The sequence below is a fragment of the Montipora capricornis genome, chromosome 2 (assembly GCF_036669925.1).
Source record: "Montipora capricornis isolate CH-2021 chromosome 2, ASM3666992v2, whole genome shotgun sequence".
NCBI lineage: Eukaryota > Metazoa > Cnidaria > Anthozoa > Scleractinia > Acroporidae > Montipora > Montipora capricornis.
Window position 1 is genome coordinate 16,766,018 of NC_090884.1, and position 12,500 is coordinate 16,778,517.

Consider the following 12,500-nt stretch of genomic DNA (forward strand, 5'->3'; position numbering starts at 1 on the left):
TCCTTATTTACATGGAAATCATGTGTACTAAAATAATTAAAATTTGAGTCTGAAGGCATATGAAGGTCAGTATCTAAATTTGTGAGGTGGGGTATATTAGTAACTGAGGCAGAAATATTCAAGCAAGGCAATGAGGTATAGCTGTCATTACTGTGGACACCAGGGGATGAGTCTCTACCTGGACACCTATCAGATAATCACAGTGTGAATCAATAGTACTTATCTCTTAGGTACATCCTCTGTACAGCTGACAGGTATCACAGGAGAGCTCAAATTCTTTCTTAGGAAGATCCTGCCTGCATTGGTCCAAAGGAACTTATAGCTGAGATCTCTTTTGCATTTCAAACAAAGTTTGAAAATTTCCTTGTCCTTTTCGGTCAGGCTTTCATTAACATAAATCTTGTTTGCCACAGAGTAGCCAAGGTCAACTGTAGAAATAGACTTCAAATTTGTCCTTGCTCGGTATAGGTTTTCTCTTATCTCACGTTTCACAAATTTGACGATAATTGCCGGAGGTATGGGAATTCCATCATCAGTAAATTGCTTTCTGCTGGGAATTCGATGACTTATAGATATGTCACTCTTTTGCATAGGTACACCAATCTTTTCTGCAATTTGTAATACAAATTTATCAGTTTGGTCCAAAACCGTCGGTGTGGAGGGCAGAGGTATACCTCGAATTTTCAGGCAATCTCTTCTCGTGTATTGCTCCAGATCGTTGAGAGATTTCTTGAAAAACTTCACTTCGTTTGAAGACTTAAGTATCTCCGCTTTGAGGCTTGCATTTTCTACGATCTGTTTATCCTTAGCTTCGTCGAGATCTTTCAGTGTTTTAACAATTTGGTCATATTTAGTGTTGAGTGCGTTCACTGATTGCATAGCGTCTTCGATCTGTTTACTGAGAGGTTGAATCACCTTCCGTAGCTTCTCTTCGAGAATTTCTTCCAACTTTTCCACTGTTAAGTTTGACATAACGATGAATAAATACAAAAACGACAAAAACATCGATATAGAACGTGAAAACATAAAAGTTAACGTTGAAAAACTACAATTTTTTGGTCCACGTTGAAAAACGCCGCCATCTTGTACACTGACCGCTGACCAAGGGGATAATCCGAGATCGTGGAGTTCCTGATGGGTAGAGTTCTGGGTAGAGTGGAGTTCTGATGGGTAGTCTAGATCTACTTCAAGAATGTATCCATCTTCACCATCATCGGGTATAGACATGACATTCAGCTGCTCAATTTCATGCTCCGTCAACCAGAAAAAGTCACGCATTGGGAGAGGTTGACTCATGGCCCATCCATACAAATTGTTGGCGTCCAAGTACATGATATAGTTCTTGTCCTGAGTCGAGTCATAACCAGGTACATATGGGTTGTTTGCCTTACCGTAACGATTGCTGATCATGGAAATACCGCCTCGGATGCCCTCTTCGACAAACAAGTACATGTCCGGGTCGGTTAATAATTCTAATTCCACATCCGTCATCTTAAGGCAGGCGGACCAAGCCAGACCAGTAGAGGTGCAGTAATGAGCGGGGTCTAACCCATAGTAGTTCAAACAGATGTTTCGAAAGTTTTCAAAGACATCAGCCAGCAATAATACGTCGGAGAGAAGATAGAGATAGTGGTACTCGCCAAGAGTTTGCAAGTGAAACCTTGTAAACACTGTTTGTGCATGCTTGTAATCTTCATCGCTGATATGTTCTTCGGTAAGCTGGGTGAAGAAGGCTTCTTTGGTTGGGAGTATTCGCTCTTGAAACTTGGTCATATCGTCCATATAATTGTATGGTACACGCCTTTTCTCAACTGCAGAGGTACTTTGCTCGCCTCGATGTAGCGCTTGAGAACTTGAAATTTAGCATCTCCCTCCTTTGCCAGAAACAAGCTTTTCAAAAGAGGCATTCATGAACTGAAGCGAGTCCAGAAAATCCAAGTGGCCAATCGAGAAAGATATATACTTTTCCATATTGTTTGGAATGCAATTGATGGTCTTGTTCTTCAACTTCCCCGCTCCTTGCATAATGAGGTGGGAGTCGTAGCCTCTGAGATTATGAAGAATGACCGGAATTCGACCGGTGAATTTAAGTACTAAATTCACATTTACCAGTAAGATGGCAGTGATCTCGAACCCGATCAACATCAAGTTCTTCTCTACAAATGTGACAATGAGTGGCTTGTTGAAATTCTTGTTCTTCGGAGGGGCTCAACTGCATAGGAACAATCTCTTTCAAGTGAGAATGGATTCTTTCCTCTTCTTGTTGTAATGCTTCTAGGAACATACCACTGCATCTGCTCCGCGATAGACCACGGGAGGTATACAGTATTCTGGTTTTGGAGAGACAATTACGTAAACAAAACCACAGGCTTGATGTTTTTGAAATTTCTCCGTTGAGGACTTGCGAGGATCCGACGAGGCGGACAGAATCTTGGTGGTTAGGCTCTCGAAATCAGCATAAATGACAAGGGGGACTCGAAGCTGTTTCTGAAAATCTTTAAACTGGAGAAACATGTTATCCTCATTGGGCAGTTCTACTCGCTGGGGTCCATGCTGACTACACAGTGGCTTGTGGTCTTCAAGTAGTTGTTCCCGCACGAAGCCGTTAAGGCAATAAGGGCAGTAATGCATTTGAGCTTTGTGCCCTGTTTGACTGGAAAGCAGTCGGTTGAGATTTTTTATTGAACAGTAATGTCGTTTCTCCCCTTTTGAAAACAACAGCAAACTGACATGCACGGGAAACTCGTGTTCTTTAGTGAGTTGTACGGGAAACAAATCTCCTTCTTCGAATCCGAAGACGTTAACTGCAATCTTGTTTTCTTTCTCAAACTTTGTGATCTTACTGATTGATACAGGACACTCGATACCATCCAAGTTCAGTTCGTTGACATAAAGTTGGTAATGATGAATTCGCTCGGGGTTAGATCTGTAAGGAAAAGGATGTAAGGCCGCCAAGACGCTCCACATGAACCACTTGTTGTCTTTGTTTTCAATGTTAATTATGGCTTCCTTATCCTTCAACGTTTTAGGTAAAGGCAGATAGCTGGAACCTTTCAATGGTTTGTAGTGAGCCACACTCAAATCAAGATGCAAAATTTCGGAGAGCATCCAACCACTACCTTCCTTCTGATAGCTTGTGAAAGCACTCAAAATCTTCTGGTTCACTTCGTTAAGGTGCTGTTCAATTTCTTGAACGTTTACTGTTGTCGTGCAAAGACTTCGGAAATATGGTTCCGAAATCTCGTCAGACCCGTCCGCTTTCGGTTTGAATAACTTGACTTGAACCCTGACGAACCACTTGAGTCCCCTCTTAGTTTTCAGTTTTTGACTTGGGCGATTGACTAGTGTTGCTTTCTTAGCATACGGTAACTAACTGAGGTCATGTTTTTCGTTAGTTCGAGGCTTAAACTTGAAGGTTTTCAGGGAGTATTTCATTGCAGTCATCAAAGCGCAAGGATTTTCAGAACAACCAGTATCTTTGCCTGAGTGTTCACCATTCCCTCCCATATCGTATTGACTGTTGCATCATCCCATCTTCATTGTTTTGCTATCTGCTCTCCATTTCCTTCTCCTTCTGGACATTTCCGCTTGATGCTATCACGATGATCATCTTCCTCTAACGCACACACTTATTGGTGTTTTAAACATGTATCGCGGCGATAAAACTTGCGGGAACAATACTGGCATTGGTGGAGTTTCTCTTGAGAATGTCTTTTCATATGACGCTTCAGTGCATCTTTTCGATTAAAAGTATCGCCGCACCGTTCGCAAGTGAAGGAACTTCCATAGTGAATAGATTCCTTATGTCGCACAAGATTTCTCTTCTGGGGGAACTGTTTCTTACAAATGTCACAAATGAAAGCCATGCTTCGCAATAGCGCTGACTAATCAACGGCAGTAACATCATGTAAGACATGAGGTGAAAACTTTGAAAAATAGTTTGTTAAAAACGTTTGGGTGAAGGGTTAGGGTTAGGGTTAGGGTTAGGGCTCGTTGCTGGAGTTTAGGGCTAGGGATAGGGATAGGGTTGTGGAGCTTCACGGCTCCACGGCTCCACAGCTCCACAGCTCCACAGCTCCACCAGGCGTAGAACCCCCACTTAGTATACTACTGTCGCATAAGATTGCCTTGAAAGCTGCCTGTGAGGGGATTGGTCAAAGGGACTATGCAAAGGGAAATATACCTAATGATATCAGCTTTTATTAAAAACTGGATCATTAGGTAATGCATTTCCAGTGTTTTTATTGGCTTGGCCGTCTTGGTGTATGAGCTATTATACCATGCTCTACAAATATCGCTAACTACACGCATCCGTTTTCTTGTATTTACAAAATGAAGTAGGGAAGATTTATTCATAATTTGTGAGAGTTTTTAATAAAACAATTATTCCACTCGCGCTTGTAGAATATGAGATGATTATAGCTAACTCGGCGCTACGCGCCTTGTTGGCTATCATCTCATATCCAACGCGCACTCGTGGAATAATAGGCTATTTCCGAGTTCATGTCTGCCTCCTCTTCAAAGCGAGTCTAAGTGCGAAGTTTTTGTGACGGTAATTAGTTCTACTTTGCATATGAATGAAAACTAATTTTCATAAGAAAAACTTCGCACTTAGACTCGCTTTGAAGAGGAGGCAGGTATGAACTCGGAAATGGCCTATTGTTAATTGTTTAAGCCCCACTCTCCACTCTCTTTCAAGAAATCCGACGATGTTTTTATTGCCTGTGGAGACAGCCACGCCCATGTGGAAATTAAATTACAATACTGAACTTTCATTTTTTAAAATGAATTTATTTAGATGAGGTTGCCCCAGAATTGCCCAGTCAGTTAGAGCAAGAATTGAATCTTAAGGTAAGGATTTGATTATCAAATATAAAAATAAGGAAAATAAAGAGTATAGCTTCAGTTCTTTTAGCCTGCGTTGCAAGCGCTAAAAGGGGAGGGAAAAGAAAGAGGACGGGTGAGTGCTGAAATTTAAGGGGATATTTAGTGCTTGCTACGCAGGCTACAGTTCTCTAAACAACAAAAATCGGATGTTATGTGGGAGAGAGTAGGCAGCTAAGAAAAAATATTCCTGAAATAATATTACCCGTTGTGATAATTTCGTGATTAATCCAGAAAGTGTGTATCAACCTTCCGGGAATAAAACTGGTATTAATATTTGTGGAGAAAATTGAAAATTTATCATCAGGTGCTCGCACCTTTCACATAATACGCTTCAAGTTTGGTCATTTCACGTTGTTCTCAGGATGAAAACGGAAAGTGTTCTCATTTGCCCGAACCGTGTCACGCGTGACCATCACCTGCGGCTATTTCGATTCTTTATTAATACTTCGACTTGCGGAGAAGAGCAGTTATTTTCCTGTGGAACTTCAGACATTTTCGTTGAATCTTGAAAGATTTTCTTAAAATTCCTCCGAAAGCGACTGTGTCTTCCCACATGTATCTTGACTTGGCGTTAAGTGAGTTTACTTGATAAGACCTTGCACATGATTCCGATCATGCTAGTGCAGAAATACATTCAGGTCTGACGTTAAATAATGAAAAGCAAGGATTTCCATGTCAATCAAATAGCAGGCTACCATGTTTTGGCTGCTAGTTGCTACAGACAATGCAAAAAATTTGAACCATTTGAAAAAGTTTTTAAAAATTAAAAAAAAAGGAAAACGACACGAATATGAGTATAAAGTGGTCTGCCACAGGTTCCCACTTAACAAATGTGGAATTTTTTTTGTCCGACTAGGGTGGCTGCATGTCAGGTCCAACCTTGTCCCTAGCCTGACATATGACAGGCTTATGGCAAAAAATTGTTAGCTGGCTTGCACCCACCCACCCATACACTCACAAAGGACAGCCACAACAATGGGAAATCCATCCCCTGCTACTACACCCCGTTTAGATATTTGTAACTTGTATCTAATTAGCCACTATCAAAAATACCATAATACTCTTTGTCTGTCCCTCCAAGATTTTGCATAATTATTGTTTCCTATGCTTATGCAAAGTTTTGGAGGGACAAAGAAAGAGTATTACGGTATTTTTGACATTGGCTAATAGATATATGTGAGGTCAAAGACTCACTAGTTTGAGAATGCAATGCGCGTGTACGCGGCTGAATTAATATGCAATACCGGGGTTAAGGGCTTTCAGACATTTGCATATATAATAAGCTGCATTTACACGCTGGATTTTTTAACAAGTAAGTAAATGACGTCACGTTTTCCTAGATCCAACCTTCCAACGTTCAATCGGTCAGTTATGAACTTGAGTAAGCCCCAAACTTACACTCGAAGTGAATAGCCCCTGGATAAAAATCAAAGCTCAAAGTGTTTTCCAGTCAGGTGTTAAGCAAACACACTTTCAAAATCTGAAAATCATGGTGTTAGTTCAAAAATCTTTGTTGTTTATCACTTTGAACTTTAATGGGTTTTGTTTGCCCTATGTAGTGTTAGGTCTACGATGAGCTGGGCATATCGGATATCTGTTGTTTGAAATCTTGGCGTGGCGATTTGTTTATCCATCAGTGTCCTTGTTAGTTGCGTTATATTACCTAGAGGTTGCATCTTCTACTGACGACAGTGACATTTTGTAATTGAGATGCTTACCCTTGCAGAATTGAGGCGGAATTGAGCCTTTTGATTAAACGCATACATCCGCGTTGGCTGAAAATTAAGAAAAAGCTGGTCAGGGACCTACTTATTTTCATGAGGTAGATGCATAATGAAGTTAAGAGACCTGTGAGGAAATCTTGACAGAAATCCGGTAATCGGGCAGTCTCTGTTCCCTGTCACAAGATAAAAATTCTGCATGAAGTCAACCTCGTGTAGAACAACAGCTTTCTCACGAATTACTAAAACTTGATTCCTCATTTCTTGGTAAGAATTCTAAAAGAACTGGAAAAGAAGTAGTGACAGAACCTTTATACCAAGCTAAACCATCGTCAAAAATAAGGTAAGTAGGCGTTGGCTAGTGTTGTGATACCTGTGTACAGCCGCCACCTCCCCTTAGAAAATGGTATGGGTGGCTGTACGCAAGTTAGTGTTTTTGGGGGGTAATAATTGTTTTTGTAGTATTTTATTGGTAAACAAGGAAAACGAAAACCGTCGTATTTGTTTGTTTAGCCTTCAACTTAAGAAAAAATGTAGAGACATAAGGAGAGTTTGAGCGTTGGCTCAGATTTTTAATTAAAAAAACGTTACCTTTAGACGCCGTTAAATACATAAGTAAGTATATTTTTCCTGAACGTCTACAACTACAGTTTAGACCTCATCAGAGCGAAAAACATGGCATTGTAGTATAGCATCCCATGTTGTCCGGTATTCTCTTCCCCTAATGTCTTGACTGGGTTGCTCCCTTGATCTCCCTTAATGGAACTCTTATTTTTCCTTAATTTGACTGATTGAAAGAGCTCGACACATCTTAAAAGTTCAATTCCAGAATAAACTCCAAAGCCCTTGTGTGCGCTTGTGCAAACTGTAATTCACAGCGATATTTTTTCCTGTACTCACTACAGACTCTCGCTTGGGGTTTTTGATAATTGAAATTCTCATGGAATCCTTAGTAGTCCGTTTCTCGAAAGTCCCGAAAACCTTTCGGGCCCGAAAAGCCATTTGTGAAACGGCCAACCGCTTGTTTTGGAAAGCCGATCTTTTAACGTGTTTTCAAGGTAACAAAAACAGAACTTACTGTGAGATTTGACGACTTAAATCCTCTCCGTTCTTAAGATACAGAGGGAATTGTGACACCCGAAAATGGCCCGTCAAGTTTCAGGTCCCTAGGAGCCCATCAGTGGGGCCTTTCCTCTACCCTTTTACTTTTGGATCGGGCGTTTTGACAGACCTAGTTATTTTTAGAAACACTCCCCCCGGAAAACAGCGTTTCCTTGCTTACGGTTAGCCGTGAAACGTCAAGAAAAGTTAACCGTTTGGGGTGAAAAGGACAAAAAAATAACCGTTACCCGTGAAAAAAACTAAAAGCATTAAGCGAATTTTTTTTTTTTTGGAAAAGTGGAATACTGAGTATTTCTAAATATTTAGAGATTTCAGAGCGCTCGACACCGTTTTGCCTCCATTGCTCTTCTCTTTGATATTCCGTCCCGCTAAGCTTGTCTGACAAGACAAAAGAAGTCCCAAATTACCCGCAGTAAGAGATGATGGGGTAAGAGAACGGATCCCCATGCCCTATCATAGTTTTTAAAATCTATTTTTGGTTTCGCAAAGCTATTTTAAGTTCCCATTCCTAACGCCGCGCATAAAATTTCATTACGTCATTATGACTGGCCAATGTGGTGCCTCTCTAAAAATAGCTGTGTAGTGGAAATGAGATTTTAAAAAACTATCATTGGCCCATGTATGGGGGATCTGTTCCTTTACCTCATCCACTCTGGTCCCCTGGTCGAGGTCTTGACAAAAATGTAAGTCGCATTCTTATCACCAATGACTTATTCTATTCAATAGGGAACTTAAGCACGCGCGTTTTTGAGACGCGGACGGCAACCGGAAGTGAGCTGTTTTCCCTATTGACTTGTCTTCACACAACTACATTTACATCGCCAAGTACTCTTGGGGACACCACTGCTCTGGGACGTAAAATGTTCCCTTCCGGTTGCCGTCCGCGTCTCAAAAACGAGCGTGCTTAAGGACGGTGCCTACTATTGTTATTGCGCACACGTTCTGCGCATCTCGAGAAACTCAGATTTCTTATCGGTGATGCTTACTAATACAGGGATATTTTTGCGCGGTTTAAAACTATCCGGAAAAAGTAGACCTTAGTAAGTACTCGTGGTATCCAAAACGAAAATTGAGGGTAACCATGCATTTTTGAGAGATAATTAAGCTTCAATTTGGAAAAAACGCCATACATTGCTTTGTATTTTAAAGCTTTTTACCAATATTATTGATGAATTATCTTTGAGGAATGCGTGGTTACCCCCAATTTTCTTTTTGGATTTCAATAACACTTGTTAAGATCTACAGTTCGTGCACAATCACACATCGGGGCAAAAATATCTTTAATTAGTAGGCACCGTCCTTAAGCTCCCTATGTGTACTAAGACGCTACTAACTAACACAGAGAACCCCAAAAAGCAAAAAAAAATTGTTTCATTTTCCACGAGGGATGTTTCTTTGTTTTTCATGTAAGTAAACCGCGACGGAAAAAAAATAACCGTTAGCCGTGAAAAGGCAAATTTTTTAAGCGTTAACCGTGAAAGCTATCCTCTCATTGAGACCCTCACTTTATGGTGTTTTCGTTTAATTACAAAACTCTAGTCGAACCAATGAACCATGTGACATCTTTTGCTAAAAAGGCAGAGATTATAATTAAGAGTGCCACTTTGACTCTAGCCCACCACGCATTTCCTCCAAAGTTGATCCACTCCGCACTGACCCAAGGGATGAAAGGTAAGCAATTTGAGTTTTTGTTTCTTTTCCCCACTCTCCCTTCTGCTACAACAAGTTGTAAAATTAGTGGAGATACTTTACCTTCTTGGGGGCGTTGTTAATTTACCTATTATCTCCTACACTGCAGCCCCTCTCCCCCCCCCCTTCCTATCAATGTTGCTAGCAATACAAAAAATTGCTGAAAACTTAAACAGTCAACATGGAAAGGGGAACAGGGAGGGGGGAGGTGGGAAAGATTGGAATTGTAGATACAACGGGTATTGGAAGCTAGAAAAGCTGTTTTCTAACGGGAGTGTCTCACCAATTTTGCAAACTTTTTAGCTGTCTAGCTCGTGTGAGTGAACCAACCGCCTTAAATGAAAACTAGATGCTTCTGTGAAGCATACACTGGCTTGCCTGTGGTACGTGCTACAGAAAATCAGAAGGCACTGAATTGTGTGGTATTGAAATACAGCATTCCAGTCTCTGAAGAATAACAAATAAAAGAGAAGCGAGAAACATTGGCTTCTGGGCTGACATGTTGATAATTTTCAAGTTCCCTCACAACTTCTTTTCACCACAAATGTGCCCTATGAGCATCCGAAAACTTTGTAATACTAAACTTCACTGAAGTCAAGCCCTGTTTCGCGGGGTTAGTGTTGGGATGGGAGACCAAAACAATAAATCCCTCAAAAAAAACAGAAACATCTGACCGAAAATACTATTAACGCTAACAAATGCGAACTCAGCAAGGTACAGATTCTGTTAGCGTGCTTTATGCAAAACAAATATTGATGAAAAAGCAACTAAATATTGATACACAGTTTTCAGAAAGAGCAGAAGGAAGTTTCCCGGACGGTCGATCGAGAATAAAATATTTACGACATGAAAACAACATTAATTTTGAACCTTGAATATAGATCGTTTTCACTGTCACGCAATAAAAAAATAAATCAAAAACTATCCAGTGCAAAACGCTAAGAAATTGTTATCTTATAGCAGATAAAGAAATAAGACACTTGTCCAAGTTTTAGGCCTCTGCGTTTCCCCAAACTTCAGATATTCGTCGAAATGTTTCGCAGGCCGGAAAATAGTGTAAACATCTGGAACTGACTTTGGCTATCTAGGCGACTGATTATCACTACTGAAAAGACAAGCATTTACATAAGCACTTTTCCTAATGCTCTAACTTCTAAAAGGGCTCAAAATCATGAGATAAGTATATATTTTTCAACAAACTTGATCGTAGCTTTGTGTCACGCACCTACATAATCCTGAAATTGAAAATGCTCTGGTTTCCAAACGAAGCACGCTATTGAGCTGTGAAATTGTCAACAGATATAGATATGCCGCCTCTTATGCCTGATGAGGATAAAAACTTTGGTGGATCTTTAGTTTTAGATTTTGGAAGGTGATGACGTCACGTGAAAACGATCTATAGAATATACAAAGTTACGATCAACGACAAACATTTTGGGAGATTTTTGCTACGTTCAAGTAAATTGCAAAATCGAAAGTGACATGGCCGGAATTCAGCGGGCGCCGTGATTAAGTTACCGCGGCATGTTTATTCGCCAAACAGTGAAGCATCTGTGTCAAATGATGGCAAGATACCGGGTTTTTGTAAGTTTCTTTTTCTGTCAAGTGTTATAAAGTTTGACAATGAAAGGAGCGAAGTCAAAACAAAGATCACAATCGCCCAACTCTTGTTTATGCAAAGTCAAAATTAATTTTACTCTCCAAGACGCGTACGACGTTATTTATCACCAGGTAATTCCATCATTCTGGAAATAGCAGCTACTTTATTATTCATCTGCGTCACAAGTTTTCACTGATTTTGGGCCTCATTTTGTTGTAACTCAAGCACGCTTCCGACAGGCCTGTGAACCCTTCCTGCTTACAGAGCAATACTAAAAAACTTCTCCCATATCACATTTGAACCTTAAGCTCGAAAATTCAATACACAACATGATATTATAATTCACAAAGGCAGAAAATACCACAGAATCCGTTTCCAGCGAAAAGTTTATTGAAACAAACAACATATTTGCTCTTAGAGGCGAAAACCTCTTCCTATTTGATTGCGTGCGTGAAGACAAGAAACTCAATTGTGTCAAATTACCAGGTACTTCAGGTAAATACTGCTCACTTTGATTTCGTCTCGACGGGCGATAGATTGTTGTCGAAGTCCAGTACTCGTCGCTTTTGAGATTCATGCCTAGTTTATCCAACTGACTTTCCATTATTGAGCTCCATAAGGGTATATTTTGTTTAAGGATCCACTAAAACGCCATTCGCGTTGCATGACTTTCGACGCCATTGCAGGCTAAGTTAATGATTCTACTGTGTCCACCAGAGAAATCTACGCAGTTCCACCACCCTCTCGATCCTAAGAAAATACGCGCAGAAGGCTCTATACACAAAGACACCACTTACCAGGGGAGTGACCGGCAAGACTTTTACCGACACGGAAAAAAAAAAAAAAAACAAAACAAAAAAAAAACGAGATGCTTCTGTGAAGCATACACTGGGTTGCCTGTGGTACGTGCTACAGAAAATCAGAAGGCACTGAATTGTGTGGTATTGAAATACAGCATTCCAGTCTCTGAAGAATAACAAATAAAAGAGAAGCGAGAAACATTGGCTTCTGGGCTGACACGTTGATAATTTTCAAGTTCCCTCACAACTTCTTTTCACGACAAGTGTGCCCTCTAAGCATCTGACAGCTTTGTAATACTAAACTTCACTGAAGTCAAGCCCTGTTTCGCGGGGTTAGTGTTAGGATGGGAGACCAAAACAATAAACCCCTCATAAAAAACAAAAACATCTGACCGAAAATACTACTAAAGTATTAACGCTAACAAATGCGAACTCAGCAAGGTACAGATCCTGTTAGCTTGCTTTATGCAAAACAAATATTGATGAAAAAGCAAATAACTATTGATAAGAAAGAGCAGAAGGAAGTTTCCCGGACGGTCGATCGAGAATAAAATATTTACGACATGGAAACAACATTAATTTTGAACCGTGAATATAGAATATAAAAAGTTACGATCAGCGACAAACATTTTGGGAGATTTTTGCTACGTTCAAGTAAATTGCAAAATCGAAAGTGACATG

At 40.3% G+C, this 12,500-nt stretch overlaps 1 protein-coding gene across 1 annotated transcript in view; it reads left to right on the forward strand.

The window, feature by feature from the left end:
* LOC138034596 (uncharacterized) overlaps positions 1-12,500 on the forward strand; it is an 81,786-nt gene that overhangs the window by 33,800 nt on the left and 35,486 nt on the right. Inside the window, exons 6-8 of the mRNA XM_068881835.1 lie at positions 4,799-4,851; positions 6,881-6,951; positions 9,345-9,401. Coding sequence (XP_068737936.1) covers positions 4,799-4,851; positions 6,881-6,951; positions 9,345-9,401 — 181 coding nt within the window. The remainder of the gene's footprint in view (positions 1-4,798; positions 4,852-6,880; positions 6,952-9,344; positions 9,402-12,500) is intronic.